The 19,972-nt window shown below is 33.3% G+C and overlaps 1 protein-coding gene across 1 annotated transcript in view; it reads left to right on the top strand.

The window, feature by feature from the left end:
- Positions 1–19,972, top strand: part of LOC117240599 (paired box protein Pax-6-like) — a 148,817-nt gene that overhangs the window by 127,898 nt on the left and 947 nt on the right. Inside the window, 6 exon segments of the mRNA XM_033506609.1 lie at positions 11,424–11,531; positions 11,534–11,682; positions 14,789–15,102; positions 16,523–16,665; positions 16,668–16,766; positions 16,769–16,831. Coding sequence (XP_033362500.1) covers positions 11,424–11,531; positions 11,534–11,682; positions 14,789–15,102; positions 16,523–16,665; positions 16,668–16,766; positions 16,769–16,831 — 876 coding nt within the window.

The raw sequence follows: 19,972 nt of genomic DNA, 5'->3' as shown, positions 1-19,972 counted from the left end.
TTTCTATACCTATCACATTTTTTTCAACAAATATTTTGTATTAAATATATTACAATATAGTACATATTTATTGTAATACAACTTAAATATATGAGTAACTTAAATATATTAAAACCACAAAAAGTTTAAAGAATTATTGTTACAAAACTAACGAAGGTCTATAAACTCAGTTGGAGACAAAAAGAGTAAATTTCCCTGCAAAATGCTATTTGTTTCATTTCGGTCAGATTTTCTGTTACTGAGATATCGTTTGAAGAGATCCGGATTCTTCAATAATTCTCGATCACTGTCTCTCTCACACACATGAACCTGTCACTCTCGTCGTGTCACTGACCAATCACAACCACGTTGATAGAGCGCTGATTTGTGACAAACAGTTTCTACGTTCTTTCACTATTAGCTACTAAGCGTACACATTTCCTAGAAGAAATGTAGAAAGGTAGTAGACCGCTGCAGGCCGCCACTCATATTTATGATACATACGTCTATATTTCAGAATCAATCGAGATATCCATTTAAATCAATGTACATACAATGAGGGTATTCTTGACAATCCTCTGAGTAGATATAAGTAGATATAAATATAAGTAATACTTAAAAAATTCGTGATTGATCCATGTGCACCGTTTATAAAATACTGATATATTTCTAATAAACATCTCGTTACTTCTATATAAATTTTCAGATATCGATTTAAATCAAACTCTTAACTATTGTCTGTGTAGATAATACTGACAAGTTTCATGATTGTCCTATTTGCTAAATACTATCGTTGATATAAAATATTGATGTATTTGTAATAAATATCTTGTAAATAATTGGTACACAGATTTTCGGATTTGACCAGTGTAAATCATGGCAGTTCTTCGCTGTAATGATAATGAAGTTACGTCCCACTATACGCATAAAAGCTTTCTATTTTAAGCGTTCAAATATCTTTGTCACCCTACATACGTATTATTAAAATGATATGTATTTAAAAAATTTCTCTTTTTTAATCCACATAAAATTGATTAAAATTTCTAAATTCTATTGCATAATAATTTCAGAGGAAAAAGTTGGCAGTTATAATGAATTAATATTCAGACATGGTATTTCATAATAAGTGAGCATACGGATACAATATAGACGATACGCTTCCAATACAATTTTATTACTCTTAATTTTTATCTTATTTCAAGCCATAAAATCTCTATGATTTTAGTTGCATCACGAGTCGAACCCCATAGTGTATAGATATATTTAGCTTACTCGCGCTTGAAAATTCTCCAAAATCGTTTTTAATATCTCTTTCTTGTGGCTAGCATCGCGCGAAAGTAATTACGAGGGTAACAGGGTTCTGTATATCGAGTGGCTTGTAACAACTGATACAAGTTGAGGAGGATCATCCTTGGCTGTGATATGTTATACGCTATAGCTAGCGATGGGATCAAGTTCAATACGTACTCATAAATCCGAACCAAATCCGATACGTAGAACCAGCGTTCGTTCCAGAGGGTTCTTAAGATATAATGATTCGCTCGAGTATTTGCAAATTTTTAGGATTTGCTTATAATTATGTATTTTCGAGTATTCAAGTTTTCAACTTTCGGTGTCTCTAAATTTTGAAGCTTCAAAATGTTAGAATTTAAACAGAAAAAAGCTGAGCAAGACTTATTCGAGCAGCGTTTGATTCTACTTTGGAAACCTTCGTTATTTCCCAAAATACTCATAGAGGGTTCGAGTCTGTCACGTATACGATACGATTGGATTTCTACTTAGAAGCACCACTTCTTTTTCTCGTAACACTTATGGAGGCTTCGCATCTAATAGTCAATCAACGTTCGAATCTACTTCCGACGCACTTGAGCCCATCGCTAGTTATAGGAAGCTTAAAGAGAGAGAGACGGAAAGAGTGACAGAGCGAGGGTTGATCGCTATCGTCCCGCGGGCGCAGGATAGGAATCCAACGTATAATCCGCTTCGGTCTAATGCCTAATCCCACGGACAAATTTATTGGATTCTCAGTCCTTAATGCCGAATATATGCGCGTGGAGAAGTTTCGAGTTGGAAACACTCGCGGTGAAAACGTACCCCTTGGATTAGGGGTTGGAATTCGTTCGAACAATTACTGTACCGAGTATATTAATGCCTTAAATGTTGTGACGTTACTTATGAGGTTGGTTGTCTTCTTAATGTTGTCTTAATGTCTAAGAGAGTCGAAGTATATTACTATAGTTGTTTGAGAAAGTTGGATTAGGTAGATTTTCGTTCGGTGGTATTTGTTTGGGGGCAAAAATAATATTGTGATGTTTATTATGAAAATTCGTAAAGCTTTAAATTACGTATTGGATAGCGTTTGAAAATATCATTGTAATGTACAGAATGGAAATGTGTAGAGTTTTAAGTCATTTACTATGAATAAACTTTGTCGCCAAGAGAATGGAAATAGTGAAAATTAATTGACGCGATTTCTTTACAGCTGCGTTTATCATATCTTTCTATTTTTACATTAAAATTTGGTTTTCGAAGCGTGTTGAGCAAAACCAGATTAGATAGTCACTTGTACGAAACCGTATAGCAAGGTAAAACTATTTAGCATTTATTTTCGTGACTTCATAATTCTAAAAGGACAACAGCCTCGACTTGTTGTAAACTCTATAAAAATATTCAGATTTGTTTCAAACTTTACCGACATAATCATATAATATTCGTGTTTCTTCACGACGCTAATGAAATCTCCAAAATATATTAAGAAATATAATATATTCGTGACAATTCGTGAATATTAATATATTCTTACAATAGCTATTCAAATACTTTTGTGGACCATTATACATAGAATTGACGAATTATTGATTAGAGCAGAAATTTTATTAATTGTTTTATGTTAAATATAACGATACAACAATATAAGAGTAATTTTAACTATAAAAAATACGATTATTAATTATAAATAAAATACGATCATGAACGTCACGTAGGTAAGATATAGTAAATTTTATCGTATATGTAAAGATTTTGTTTATCGTCGATTCGAGAGCTATGTTTGAACTTTTGAATTCTACTTTTATTTTATGTTCACCGTGAATGTATTTAACAAATATAATTTTAGTTACACGATTTGTTTCATACATTACAAAATTATACTAAAACCTTACGTACCTATACCGTTTTGTACTGGTTTCCCATTCGAGAATATATCGTGTAACTATCATCCCTCTCATTCTCTCTCCGTCTAGAAACCTTCCCTTGATGTAACCCTCCTCCCCCCTCTATCCATCCATTCCATTCTTTCGCTGGTCCGGTCGGTGAATGGCCGTTACTAACGCATCATGGCCGGCTATTGTCACTGACTGGCTTTTCTAGTCGATTTCAAAATGATAATCGCGACGTAATGCGTCGGGGGGTACGAGGTGTCACGCTGGAACGAGTGGCCCAATGTGCGTAATCTTTTTTTATTTTCCCTGACGGATACCACCCCTCGATACGGGATTCACCTATGGCGTGTCGAGACTACGGGGTTGGCTACCGAATGCCAAAAACGTGTAGAGAAGGCAAAAAGGGGGGAAAAGGTAGAGGGGTAATAAAAATGTGCGAGCAGGAAGGGACGTGGTTGGTATTACGCGTTATTAGCCGACCCTTAATACCCTGGCTGTTTTTGCTGAATTTTCGGGACCGAGGCTGGTGACTTCGGCTTCGCTTCGATGAACACCACAGAATAATCCTGCTAACATCTGTATCATTGGTAGCTATTCGAACATTCGATGCGCAGGAAACGGTGCATCTGGTCCCCGTGCCCCTTGTTGCCCCTTCGACGATATACAGTGTGATATTTCAGCTATTTACACAGATAAACTTATTTTAAGTGTGTAAGAAATATCAGTTTCTGTTAATTCGATGGAATTTTGTATTTATTCATTGTTATCGCAACACGTAAAATACGATAAAAGTACTGTTGAGGTTATTCGATGTGTAAACAGAGAAAACTCGTGGATAAATTGTAAGGCAGAAAATATATTTAAATAGAAGTGTAATTATAAGTAAGAATACAATTTGAGCTGGTCCAGATCCGCACGCTAGCTGTGTTACCCAGTAACTGAAAACCCCGAAGCCTGTCTACTGTTTATGGTCTGACTTCGTCGCAGTCTTTTGTCTACGCGCTGTCGATGGCTTCGGTGCTTGAGAAAACTAAAAAGACCAGATGTAGAGTTTTCTTAAAAGTGGTGACCACTTCAACAAGTACTATTTCATACATTATTGGTAGCGTGCGGAGCACATACAAATATCAGTTTATAGATACTTCTTCCTTCATTTGACACTGGCAATATCCGACTACGTATGTAAATACGTAGACTAAATACTACTTTTGTTAACTCTTTTCTCCTTGACAATAAATACAATATTTTCTGCAGATTATCTTTACGAAACCGTTAGTCGACAATTTCCAACCTGAAAATCTTAGATCCGGATTCCTTGAAAACTTGAGTGTTTGATAGTGTTTCTACGATATAAGTATTTCCGTAAATTACGTCCAATCTTTGACGAACCTTATTTTACCAAATATTAATAGATATTACTATCATTGCGTTAATTAAATTAATATTATTAGTGCGTAGCTACTGTTATTAATTTTTAAAGAAAAACATAGAGAAACTATGTGAAAGCAGAATATCTTTAATAAAGTACATGATTTATCAAAGACCTCAGACACCCTACGAAATATTGATTTCTGAAACATGGCACTCTAATACTTGCTCACTTGCGGAATGTTCCAAAAGATTGATAAGACTAAAAGAAAATATATAATTGTATTTGAATCTTTCGTGCAATTTTGATGCATCGTTGCGCTTATAAAGAAAATGAAGTCGTAGGAAAATAGACACTGCTATAACTTTTCTCTTAACAGAATTTTTCTATCGTTTAACAAATTCAATATTATAAGCCAACCCAATTGCGTAACTCCAACAAGAATACAATTTTATATCCGAACATTCCCAATTCTCGCAGAGAAATCCTCAAAATAGTCAAACATCCTTACGAAAGCATAGAGTTGACAATTTGCGTGTATACGGCGGAGGAGAAGTCTGAAGAATAATGAGAGCTCGTAAAGCTGTAGATTTCTACGGTCTCGTTCGCGAGACCGTTAAAACATCGTCCCTAACTCGAGAATCGAGAAACTCAAGCTATAAAGTCACGCAGCCAGTCCGGAGCAGCATCGGTGAAAAGAAAAAGCTGGCTGGGTAATGGCCGCGAGCACACGAGTGGCGAACGGCATTATTAACGCCGATAATGGTCGTCGGTGCACTTAGCTAAACGTCGCCACTTCGCCCCTGGAATTTTTCTATCGTACTCGAACGAACCACGGCTGCTACAATGGCAACCACGAATATGCCACTCGTGGCTAGTGTACAGTTTATTATTTCTCGTAACACGAGAAGTCCTCGAGAAGATTGGAAATGCGTGAACGATCATCAGAAGAGCTGGATGGAAGGGTGTAACAACAAAGGAACTATTTTCTCTATGGTCTGAGGTTGAAGTTCTGTATGGTACCGTACGCGTGCCTTTCTGCTTCTTCGAGAGACTCTTCAGAATTTAGGAGACAAAAAGAAAACATTTCTGGCGGGATTGGGCATTATTGAAATCAATTTTTATTTCGTTTCAGACATACCATTCTTCTTTTATATTTCGATTTTTAGTCTTACCTAAATATTTTTTAATACTTGTGTTTTTACACTAGTTAACATTATTTGTATCTTATCTTTTAGATACTGTTTTAAAACGCATAAAATTCACAAATACATGAAACCTGCATCCGAAAGTTCGCAGACACCCACCTCTCGTTGCTTAACCACGCTTAAACAGCAACAATTACCCAACAAAGAAGCCAAACAACACAAGACTAACCCAAGCGTATCAAAAACGTTTCGACGAAACAACCGCGCCACTTGTAAATAGCGTTTGCCACTTTACCAATCATTGACCATCGATCAATTCCATAATGAAAAAGACCTCCCGTTCAACCATCAAGATCTCACACATTGATCCGATTTAAATATAACAATTGATCACGAGTGAGTTACGTATCGTTGAAGCTATAGTTATTGTTACGTAAAAGCGATCAAAGTAGTATTGTTTCGATCAAAAATCGATCAGCTGTTGAAACATCGACGATTATAGGTACACGAAGAGCAATAATCAGGGCTGAACACTTTTCGTTTGAAATGGATAAAATTATTTCTTGACCCTCGAGATTTCTTGTATTTTTAGTATCAGATATAACAAATACATAATTTCGACTGTTTAATCATAAGCAACAGATATTAAAATAATATGTACGTGAATTTAAATAATATAGAAATAATGTTAAATGATGTAAAAATACAAAAATACAAATTATGTTACAGATAATAAAGGTTAAAATGTGAAATTTATGGCTAAATGTGAAATTATATTCGAGCTAGAAGGGTTAAATATATAAAAATGTAAATGTACAAAGTATAAAATTACATTTTTCCACTTTTCGTAATCGTTTCATACCAAGTGAGATATTTTCTATCATAAAAGGATCAGTCTTTTGTAATTTCTCAAGAGATGCCGGGGAAAAAACGGAAGGATCGCAACAGATGTTGGAAGCGAGAGGAGAATGTATCGTTGGAGGGGAATCCCTTCTAGCCATTCAGTTTCTCTTACTCTTACTCTCGTCCTTGGTCTTTCGCCCCAACCAAATCTCTCATATCGTCGTTCAACGTATTATCCACCAACCCGAGTTCAAGCTCGCTCAAGCGCGATGGCCGACTTCATTTTCACGTTTCTGCTAAAGCATCAGCATTCTTTTAATTTTAATACTATGTACATATTATTTTTGAAAATTCACAAATATTAATATTAACAGAAAACTTTACGAAAGTAAATTAACACATTCAAGATTATAATATCTCATTGATAATATTTCAAATATATTATACATATACTGATATTTTCAAATAGACTTTAGATGTTAAATTATTATATACGTATTATATACTTAATGAGTTTTAAATTATTAATCGAAAAAGGTGAAAAATAACAAAAATTTATTTCTATTGAATTTGTGTTAAATTATTTATATTATATATAACTCAACAAAGTTATATATATGTATTATATATAACTTTGCTATAATAATGAATATATATATGTATGCATGTAAATATGTGTATATAAGGTGTTTTGAAAGCTTAATGTTAACGCAATATAGTATCTCGATGTTGAATGACTTAAGTAATTGGAAAAAATTTTTTCGAGACTAACAAACGAAACATCTAAAGTCAATATAATCTTAAAATTGAATTTCCTTGTGATATTATGCGATTTTTCTTTATTAATAATAGTCGCTAAAATTATGTAGTATAATTTGCTTACATATTACAAATGTAATAAATATATCTACACGGAAAAGAAGCTTGGAACGTTTTACTTTGAAATATGTTCAGATTCATCTTAGAAGAGTGATTTATTTCGAGATTGTTTTCACTAAAACTGACTTTGAATATTAATTTTTCAAATTGCTTCAACTTCGATTGTTTTCAGCTTTTATATTTGCTTTGCACTATCAATAATAATTGGTCATCAACGACCAGTAGCAATTTATATTAACATTTGAAGGGAAAATAATAGTAATTTGTATTAATATTTAAAATGTTGTGGGATGTTTGAATTTTCCGCTTTCTTTTATGTACGTAAATTGTTCATCAATTTTTCATAAATATAATTTCCTCTTTTTTCTTTCTTTTCTAGTTTGATATATGTAGTGTTTCTTTTCTTCATACATTCTGTTCACTATTAAATGTAGAATAAATGCAAGTTTTTGTTAAATACTTCCAATAAAAAGAAATAATAGTCGGAATTTACATCGATGCTTAATGAAAAATAATATGTATAAACTAAGATACAACAATCTCCATTAAATACATCAATGACAAAAACTTACTTTAAAAAGCAATCTTACCAAAACGACCATACATTAAAAAAAGAAGAATAAGACCAACGAAACGAAACTTAAAATTCGTAAAAGTAAACGCAAAATAGCCTGAAAAAGAGAAAAGAGCGTAGAAAAATCGAAAGAAACAATCAGTGAAACAAAAACGAGAAAAATTAGGGCAAACGAAGTGTAAACTGTGAGAGGTGGAAAAAACGACGAAGAGAAGAAGAGAGAGGAGAGAAGGGAGAACGACAGGCGAAAAGTAGAACTAACCGGAGGCGGAAGCTACAGACAACGAGCGAAGGATAGAAGACGAAAGAAGCAAGAGGAAGAGGAAGTTCCACATTGTTCTGGATTCTACATCCTGTAGTGGAAACTTGGTGTAACAGCCCTCCGATTTCACGAGAAGTTTAGTACTAGAAACGTGGCTCCCTGCCAGCCACGATGAACCTTAACCGCATCCATGAAAGGGGAGACTACGGATTATCTCTCGAGTTCTCTCACTTCCTCGACGATATCATTATGAAAACCATCGTCCTTCTTAGGCAAATGGTAATACATCACTAAACTGTAGATTTTTTTGTATCTATAGGAAATTTGAAGGTGCAGAAATATATAAAATGCACGTAATGGGCAAAAATATATAAAATATTTATCGTATAGTATTCGTTATAATATTTAATAAATAAATAATAAGGTGGAGAAGAAACGAACGTTTCGTTTGATGATTTTGAAAAGAAGATAACACGTTTGTCAATGTGTTTGGTTTAAGTATGAGAAATCAATAAAGAACTGTATTTCGAATTTTGTAACCTTTTCATTTATAAAATAAATTATCCAGCCAAAATTGGATTTATTAAATTCAATTAAATACAATTTATTTAATGGCGAATTTAAAATAAAAATAGAATTCAATATTTCAAGCATAGCACTCAAATTTACTATATCTTTACCACATCTTTCCTATATGGTCTTCATAATCATACTAACTAAAAGTGCTCTTAATCTGTTACAACATAAAACAGTTACTAAAATTCCGGTTTTAACCAATAATGCATCAACTTTACATATGATTTCACATAATCATTTTTTATAATTATATGTAGTAACTAATAAGTTAAACATTTCAAGTTAAAGTAGAATGTAGAATAGGATCTTCCAATAGACGTATTACAACGATTACAATATCTATTGTTAATTCTAAGATAAAACGTATTAATACGTCTTTAGCCAACGATGAATTAGCATCTGCCTAATCCACGATACAAAACGATACAGCAGACTCCCAAAATAAGCGAAGAAAGACCTAACTCAAACAGTAAGTGTCGGAAAAGAAGCGGCAAGGCTCGACAGAAACGGGTAGCTCGACCCTATCGAGAAGTTGTTATCAGGTTTCCATTAACGCGTCGAAGACTCCAAAGCAAAGACTCCAAAGTGAAGATTATCGTCCCAAGAAGTGAAACAAAGAAGAGACTACGACGAAGATGAAAATTAAAGCAAGAAGGTGAAAGATAGAAGCCAGAGATAAAAAGGGGAAGCAAAAAGAATAGCAGAACTGGAAGAGTAAAGGGAAGAAGAAGAAGACAGAGAGAGAGAGAGAGAGAAGATGGCACTTTGCACGGATGACAGAGGCGTATCGTGCAAGGGAGAACAGGGACACTGGCGTCGGGACGCTCGGCGTCTTATCGTGCGTCCCTCTTTCCCTAGCCAGCCATTCCACCAGCTCCCCCACCCTCCCCAGTGCAACCCCCAGGCAGTTCTCGTCGTCGAGCCAAAACCCAGTGACGCCTCGACGCGCTCACCCAGAAACCGACGATAAGGTTCGCCCAGCAACGCCTCCTTTCCCTCGAATCCTCCCCCTCGCGTTTCTACATGCACGTATACATGCACGAGACCGTGCACGCACGTGGATATTTATATAAGAAAACTGACGAAGGCCTCTGTCGACGACCCTCGAAAAAGACGGAACGAAGAGGGAGAGGGTCAGTAAAAACTCGCGACGTTGTATGAGATCGATAGGGTTTGGAGATCGATTTAGAGAGGATTTCGCATGATTCGCGATTATTTTTTTACCAGGGAAGTTGAAAATTTTGATATGGAGAAATATACCTACATAGAAACTAGATTGGAAGTGTTATCAGATTATTATAAATTAGTAGTATTATTAGTTAATCCGCTGCATCGTTATATATAGTAAATATATTTATAATATATAATGTATGGTATATAGTAAATAATATTTTATTGGTATATTTTATTCTGTAAACTTCCTTTGCAGTAGGAGACAAATAGCGATGAATTTTATTTTTAAATTTCTCAATTTAACATTGAACCTAATTTTCTCTGGAAATCTATTTTAAATCAATTAATTATATAAATTATTAGTATGATTAAGGTAAAGTTATAGGTATTTTTAAGTTAAGTTTAATAATTTTGAATCGTTGATGAAATTTTTTTGATTTTTTAATCCTTTTCGAAGAACATGTCATAAAAAATGAAATTACAATTATACAAGAATCAATGGATATAAAATTTTAATCAAAATGAACACCATTGGTTCCAATTATTTTACATCAGTGAATAACTTCGTAATTCGTTTGCTGTCTCATTTGTGCTTTTATACAATTTATATGTATTCGGCTTGAAATGAAACACTTTATGCGGATAACCTTTAAAAAACATACGTGTAACGGAAGGACCAATAATTATAAACCAATAAATTATTATAATAAACCTCTACGTACATATTTTAACAGGGAACTATAATATGAATAATTAATTGATACAGTAATTTCTTCTTATCATCTGGATATATTCAATTATTAACAATTATGAGTTAATCTCAAAACTTCGATATCGTATATTGTTAATTCATAAATTCCTCTCTTCTGCTAATTATCCCGTTAGATATAGAAATACAACATTTACTTTATCTAACTATCTCTTTTCATGTCAAATTGTTTAATTTATATTATTTTAATTGTCCCTTTGCCAATTTAAAACGCTTTTATTCGGGTAATCTGAATATTATACTAGGTATATCTGTCAATAAAATAACAGATAGAACTTATTGAAAAATGAAAGAACATAATATGTATATCACTAATCCAACTTAAAATCACAATTGTAAAATGGACATTTTAATATTTGATAGGAATTCGTAACAAACCAAACTTTTGTAACCGTCCAATGTAATATCAACAGTGACTCGCGAAAGTATTTTCACATATACCATAAAAAACATTTATATACATGTATATTGTACGTGTTACGTAAAACATTTAGAACTGTAATGAGACACGACTGTCATGATTATACTGGTTTTTCAACCAATCTGATAATGTACGTATATAGAAATTGCAAGACATTTGCTGCAGACGTATATGTATTTAGTAAAAGATTAATATACCGCATGAACAACCATCTTAAATGTATAATAAATGTTAAAAGATAACTCATAAATTGTTAACTTATTTTATAGTTGCAGAACTGGAGGGTGGTGCACATTCGGACGAAACGAACAGTGGAGGTGACAACAGCAACGCCGGAAGTGTATCCGGAGGCACGGACGACGATCAGGCGCGTCTTCGCTTAAAAGGAAGCTTCAAAGGAATCGTACAAGCTTCGGTAACGAGCAAATCGATGCTCTCGAGAAGGAATTTGAGAGAACGCATTATCCAGACGTTTTCGCCAGGGAAAGACTTGCTGGAAAGATTGGTTTACCGGAAGCTCGAATACAGGTGACTACATACATATATTCTCTAACTACGTACAGTGACTTGGATTAATGTTCAGGCACCATGATTTTCAGAACATTATTATTATAAATATATATTTCTAATAATTAACTAGTTATCTATATTTTAATATATTAAAACAAATATTGTAGTTGATAGAAATATATTTCATCTAATATACATATCTTTTCTAAATAAGAAATAATAAACTAATAAATGTCGAATATTAATGGGAGTCACAGTATATTAAATAAGTTTTCAAGTATAATTGATTACAATGATTTTTTTTCTAACACCTTTATTTTTTATTATTCGTTTTCAAATTTCAAAGGTGAATCGCCTACCATTATAATATAAAGAATTTCTTTTAATGAAGCAACGAATTCTTCATCCCTTAATCGCTTACTATTAAACCTTTAAAATACTAAATATAATATAGTTATTGTATAGTTACACAGCATGCGTACCTAATCATACACGCAGACACAACGCTATTAGTTATAAGTAGGAAACAAAATTCGAATGAAACTTTGTCCAGCTTCTTTTGCAAATTCCATCGTTTATATAATTTTTCAGTTTACGATAAATTTTAAACAAAATTAAAAAAAATAAACACTTGCATGATTTTAGTAATTGTAAACGTAGAAAAACATACCAATCGTATTTACTGGTTTAGTAGTTGTAATACTAATTCTTATATGTCGATATCTTTAATACCTCATTGAAAATAATAGGTTTTTTCATCTAAAAAAATTATCCTTATAGTCCCTGATGAATTCCACATTAGTGATTTACTTGTTTGACAACTAATCTACTAAATTACGGAATAATCGCTATATATTTATATTTCTTGTGATAACCATTCTCCTATACTATTACACAAAAGAAAGAATATTATGCTTTTATAAACAGAACATACCTGCTTACATATTTTTACTTTTAGGAAGCAAAACTAATTTTGACTACCAGAATATTCATAATTGTTTTGTAACTTATATAAAAAACGAAGCGGTAAACATATTTTATAATACCATATTAAAAATTAAATATCGGCACTACTAATATGTTAAAATTCCTAATGTATTTCAATTTGCAGGCTGTAAGACTATAAGCACAGAAATCCTACATCTAATAGGCTGTTGTGGAATCGGCTTTCTTCCTCAATTACGCTTATTTGTTTACATTATTACCGTATAATTACAAACTGTCCCGTTTAAATCGATTCCTCCGAATATCTCTGAAACTATTCATGACATCGGAAAATATTGCAAACAGAAATTAAATGGTTTCGAGGGAGACATATGGTAATGTGAGGTAGTATTTCCGTAGGTAGAAACATACAGATCAACTTTATTTATTTTAATGAAACCATACATCTTTTAATACATCAATCGGCCTATCTTGGTATTCTTTCTAAAAAGTAATTTATCTATTTACATCGAAAAACTATTAGTTTTTACAATATATACATGTCGGGTTCACATTATGATTAGGGTTAGGGGCGTGAAACGAATCTTCATTTGGACATGACATTTTTGTTATGCAATAGAGGAGATATTTACTAGTGCAAATATGATTATTACAAAATTTGACAAGTAACCGTGGTAATTAGACACTCGAGAAGCTAATGACAATGATCCTAGAATGCGCTTTCTTCCAAAGCCCAAGTTGTACTCGACTTGCTTGTCTACGGTACAAGTATTACTAAACTAACTCTTTGTTAAAACATAGAATATCCACCGAGCATAAAAACGCTATGTAACTCGCTAATGTGACCTCACGAGATAATGACTTTCCGTCGCGATGATGCTGCAGAGGGAAACTATATGGGGTGCGTCTAAGGACACGAGATCCTCTGATTCGTCGAGGAAAGGCTTCGTTCAGAAAGTGAGGGAAATTGACGTTGCTGTTAATTGGTCAGTTTCCATGTTGGTGGTTAGAAAAAGATGCTAGCCGCCCTCGAGGGAAAGCTGTACGTGTAGTGCGGCAACGCATCGGCATCTGGCAATCATCTTACTCGAAGAATAGGATTTGCGTGTGGCGAACCACAGGACAGAAACCGTTGAAATACCTTTGGATACAAATACAATCGGATTGAATGACGACAATTACTTAATTACGGCTATGGTAGAATCTAGATTAAAGTGTTAAGGGATTTTCCCAAAATTCCAAAGGGAAGGTTCCGGTGTCCTTTCATCTCCGACATATATATTTCTCCGCTAATGTATTAAAAGATATATGGTTTCATTAAAAAAAATAAAGTTGTGTCGCAAGAACAACTACTAACATTAAATTATGCCCACATCAGAATTATTTAACTTTTGTTCAGAACATTTTTCCGTATCACGAATGATTTTCGAGATATTCGCAGCGATCAACTGAAAGGATATACTTTGTGCGCAATATGAAATATTTTTGAGGCAATTGTTTCGAGATGTCCACTTTATGGGAAGTTCCAAAAACGCCTGACCGCTTTCTGTATTTAGTCAATATTCCAAATATCGATAAAAATTAAATTATTAAATATCGAAAAAGCGGTCATTTTTCCAATTTTTACCATGATAGCTTTGACGTTGCACATTGTGACTATTAAGTTCTTATAACAATATGTTACAAAAATCTATACAGAATCACACAATAATTCTTCATTTTCTAATAACTCAATAATTCAACACTTAGAACACACTTCCAAGAGGCATGAATCTACATAACATAGAATTCACATATATGTAGTATTTATTATAGTGTTTGCATACCAATTAATTAAATCCAAGTATATTAGATTTCGTATCATTTAGTAGTACTCTCATGTGACAAATATTTGATACTATGAGACTGAAACGTAGAACCTGATAACAAAACGCTTCATTGGAAAATAAGGATATGTGTGAATACTTTTTGTAGCCACAGTAAATACCAAAGAATGCACTGTATATATCACAAACTTCCAATTTGCCAACTCCCTACTATCGAGTTCGCGTCATCTTTAGAATATCGCGCAAAAAAATATAAAACAGTAAAAAAATACTCCGGACGACCGAAATTAAGCGGAACCTGTAGCCTAGCGATTGACCTGTATCTTCGTCTGTCTTCTCGTTCACTAACTCAGGTGTGGTTTTCGAATCGGCGGGCGAAGTGGCGGCGCGAAGAGAAATTGCGCACGCAACGGAGGGACAACCCGCAACACCAGCAGTCACAACAGCAACAGCAACAGCAACAACAGTCGCAGCAGCAGCAACAACAGCAACAGCACGCAGGAGGTGTGAGTCTAGTTGGCGCTGGCCATCCAACACCGCCGCCAGCCTCGGGTATTTTGGCTAGTCAACCACCCCCGCAAGCACCGCCCTCTCCACCCAGGATACATCATGGTTTCGCGCCCACAGCCGTTTATCCAGGAATACCAAGCATGCCTGATTCATACAGGTGAGAATTAACATGATTTGTTAACGCATTCGCTGCCAGATGTCGGTTCTGACGTAAGAACTTTAATTGGGCGCCGCCTAATTAAATATTAATAATTTCCAAGACTCCACAGCTAAACGCCGTAAATTGATTACTGTTGATTGCGATACAAAATAATTTTTTAAAAATCTGCGGGCCATCCAATGGTTTGCGAACCGCTATAAGCCTTATGGCTCATTTATGGCTATGTTAGTCATCGCGCGGTTAACCCCTTAACCTGCAAATACGGGCATAGCCCGTAGTACGATGATCGGACCAAACGTAAATATTATGGGCGTAGCCCGTAGTAGGATGATCGTGCCAAATATAATATAATATATAATAGCTTGTTTACGTTTTCGGACCAAAATTTTCGAACGTAAATAGTAGGTTAAGGGGTTAATGGTCTAAAAAAAGAAGTAATAAGAAGTAATAAAGCCCTATTCATTATAAACTGCATATAACTAGTTGTAAATATGAAAAGAGATCTCGTAGAATTACATGAGCCTCGATCAGCCATAGATTTTGGAAAAACATAAAATCACGTTTTCGGTAGGTGATAACGTGAGGATTTAAAAATGACGTAGAAACGTCAGAAAAGACGTCGCCAGCTGCGAATGTGTCAAATAGAGGTCGATATTTAAATAATACAAAGCTTCCTAAACTTGTATAGGCCGAGACACACTTTTAAAAATGGCAATTCTTTGCGACCCGCTCGAAGAAAAGAAAATATTATCTACACATCCATATTCAATATCGTTATTAAAACTAAAATATATACAGGGTGGTTGGTAACTGGTGGTACCAACCACGAAAAAAGAAGTCGAAGGAATAGAATAAACAATTTTTTTTAATTTTTTTTTTAATTTTTCCATCGAGACAACGATCTACAGTGAGATCCGTTATAACGTACCGCACGCGTACCGAGCGAAAATTCAAAGTCGATTTTCTCGAGAACAAAACTTCAAACAAAAAATTTTTATTGTATATTTTCGACTTCTTTTTTCGCGTAGAATCACCCCCTTTCCGCTTGTACCACCAGTTACCAACCACCCTGTATATTTGGAAAACCTTTTGGTTCAATGACAGACATATATGACAAATGCAAATATTAGTATATATATTCACAGTAGACGACTTTCTATCATAATGTAAAACATAATCGAGACATTGCATTATCAAATATTATATTATCAAAATTAACATATATAAATATACATATGCAATATATATATGTATGTTATATTACATCGTAATATTAATATTGTAAAATTAATATACATACACATATTTCAAACTTCCCAGTCCAATTGCATATATCCTACGAGTGCAATTATTATTAGTACATATACTACCAGATATCGTATTACCAAAATTAACATATTTTTGTAAAACCTGTCAGCCCAATGACGTCGATGCCGAGTTTCACTATGTCCGGTGGGAGTCAGCAAAACCAGCACACTACCAGCAGCATGTCATCGTTATCAACGAGCGGTGGGATGGGCCCCATGGGCATGACCGTGGGCATGACGGTGGGACCGAGTCCCGAGCGTGTCTTCAACAACGAGACAACGGATACTCGTGTGGTGTGGCTCGCCCACCGAGTTACGAGCCTCTTCATCTTGGATACGGGGCACGGCCCACGTGCAGCCCACTCAACCATACCATACCGCGGGCCTGAACCAGTACAATCAAAACACCAGCTCCACCGGTGAGTCTACCGCACTCACTGCACTCGCTGCTTGCACTTTAGCCGATGGACTACCACGGATAACACGCTATTCAACCTCCCGGTAATGGATTATACTCGCTTCTGCGTTACCCAAGCTGTTTTTATCGTTACAGAACTGCATTTGCAATCTATACAGTGCATTCGGTCTAACGCGACGCACGATTTTTCAACCATTTACGGCTACGTAACGAAATTTTTACGGAATCTAACGAAAGTTTTAAAGCAACATAAGTTGAAGATCGTTTACTTTTAAAGCGAAACCAAGATAGCCTGGGGTTTTATTAAAGGGGACTACATATGTTTTTTCTTATTATTAGGTTGTCCGAAAAGTTTCTTTCGTTTTATAAGATGATAGACGAACAACAATTTGTTTTATATTATTTTATCGAATTAAGTATGACCCATTTCGTCATATTTCTATTATTATGTTCGTGCATAATTCAATAAACTAATATAAAACAAAAAACTGTGCGTCTATTATTTCCTTATATTATATTATATATTAGTGGTTATTAAAACAAACTCAAGAAACATGTTACATGATATTTTTATCTGCAAAATGGAAATAGTAAATAATAACTTTTCGATGCATTTTATTTTTAACACATTGCCTGCCTGTGTGAAATTTCAGCTATATGGAGCGCGTGAAAATATACGTTTCTTAGTTGAAACTACATTCACTGACATTTAAGGCTTAGAAATCCTTATCACTATCCTATTCAAGGATAAAACAGTTGCAGTCAGAAGGAACTATATAAATAGATTATGATTATTGCAAACTGGTTTATTTAAACTGGTTTAGATTACCAGTCGACATAAAACGTCGTTTGAAAGCGATTTTCAATTTATAACGTTTTAATGTAACAAAATAACTAAAAATTAAATATAAAGGAATCACACTTTATTTTAAGGCATGTTCAAAATGCGTTACGTGGCTACAATAGTATCATCCGGTATATGTACTGGAATATGTATGAATGTTGTTGTCTCTGTTAGCTTCTAAATCAAGTTTGGGTGGCTTGGGAGGTTCTTAGATTAGAGAGTTTCTTCATATGGCATTTCAAGTTTAATAATATGATTTTTCTGACTTTTCTGATTTTTGGAGGACTTTAAAGGAATACAGTACCTTGAAAGATGATGCACTATATTAATCTAAGTAATTTATAAGATTTAATTTTGGTAATTATTCAGGAAAGGGCACACCTCGCCAATTTCGATGACCTTAAAATATGTTGTCAAGTGTAACATTCTGTACAATTTTTTCCTATACATATAACCTCCGCTCAGCTTCAGTTTTCAAGTTATAAAGCAGTCTATGTTTAGAACTATATGTATTAATTAACCATTTCTTTTATATATTTTTGTACTATAAATAATTTGTAAACGGCGGTAGATATATTTGTTAAGATTTTTGACAAATTGAAGATTAAAGTAAACTGCGACATTCCATATATCAATCGATTCATCGAAAAATATTTCATGCTAGCTTTGTCGGAACTACTTTAGTACAGCCTGTATTAAAAATGGTATTAAAAATGGTTGTTTTTCTTATAGATGAATTAGCTAAGTTTAATTTAAACTACACAAAACCGTGGCAGACTACTTCAGAACGAAGTATAATCATAAAATTAATTTAATTGAAATTTTATTGAAGCTTTTTGGGAATATTATTATACACTATTATACATAATATACATATTGTACAAATTATACATATTATACAAGTACATATTATACAGTATTATACATGTCTATAAGTAAATGAAACGGGAATATTTCAACATCATTGAAATCGGTGAGGTGCACCCTTTACTGAATAATTATCATAATTTTTTAATGCATGCTGTTTTGGGCAATACTGGTCAATTCTTTCAGTGGCCATTTCTTCCTTTGAAAATTACATATGTAAAAAGTAAATAATATGTAAATAAAAACTTATTTTTTATTCTTTATAGTCCTATCGTACACTCACAAAACTTCACTAAAGCACAGTTATAATGAAACAAATTATTTATCTTTTTTTAAATTATTATGTTATTATTATGTTTCTTAAAAATATAGACAAAACCATAAGCAGTTCCGGGTAGAACACAATTTAAAAAAATTCTAATGTAACTAAATATTTTAACATAGATCCCCACGCCTTAAATGATAAAGTTTTATAGCTATATATAAAAAATACTATAACTCATGATAGCGTGATAAAAGTAGTTTTATCGCAAAGATTCGTAGGTTTCAAGGTGACCGGACTTTTTTTTTTAGTAATGTCCTTTAATATATTTCTATGCCCAGAGTACGAGATATAAATTTAAAGAGCTCTGGTAAAAGGTCATTTTAGGTCAGAAAAGGTCGTAAGCTAATGATGAGAATATGGTCACTTGTTAATCATTAATATGATATTGAACGTGATTATGAATATTTTTGTTTAATAATAATCATTCTTCACAAGCTAATGTTTTATTAATAAAAAAAATAATAAAAATAAATTAATAAATAAATTTTAAATATTAGAAATTAGGAAAAAATTAGAAAATTATAAAATAAGAGTACTAACGAAAAGATTGATCATTGATTTTATATGTCCGTGTTTAATTGGCTTCTATTATCTGATATTTTCACATACAGAATGAATAGAAATTTCGTAATGTTTAAATTTTACATACTTGCCTTACAATACATAGAAAAGCTTGATTCGATATTATTGTATTAAAATCACTGAACGGGATAATATTAAAGAGCAAAAAGACAATGAGGTATTACAATCCTTGGCTTAGCAATTAACAAATTATGTACCTATAAAATTCGCTTACGGTTCTAAATCTTACTAAAAAACCTGAAAGATGTTAAAAATGTTCAACATTTCAAATATATATATTTTAAATATATCGGGTATATACATATCTAGTTGTTCTTTTTGTCACAATAGAGTATATTGTACGATTTATAATCATCTGTTTCACATTGACAATTTTTTTTTAGAATTAAAAAGAAACATTATAAATATAGGATTTTGCAATTTATCTTCAACTCATAAAGTCGATTACTTTTTATACCCATTTATTTTTATTTTTCAAATTCACTACACTGTGATATAGCACATATACTTCGAAAATTCTTATC

The sequence above is a fragment of the Bombus vosnesenskii genome, unplaced genomic scaffold (assembly GCF_011952255.1).
Source record: "Bombus vosnesenskii isolate JDL3184/JDL3185 unplaced genomic scaffold, Bvos_JDL3184-5_v1.1 scf7180000014816, whole genome shotgun sequence".
NCBI lineage: Eukaryota > Metazoa > Arthropoda > Insecta > Hymenoptera > Apidae > Bombus > Bombus vosnesenskii.
Note: the sequence above shows the minus strand (reverse complement) of the source record. Positions and strands in the feature narration are given on the sequence as shown.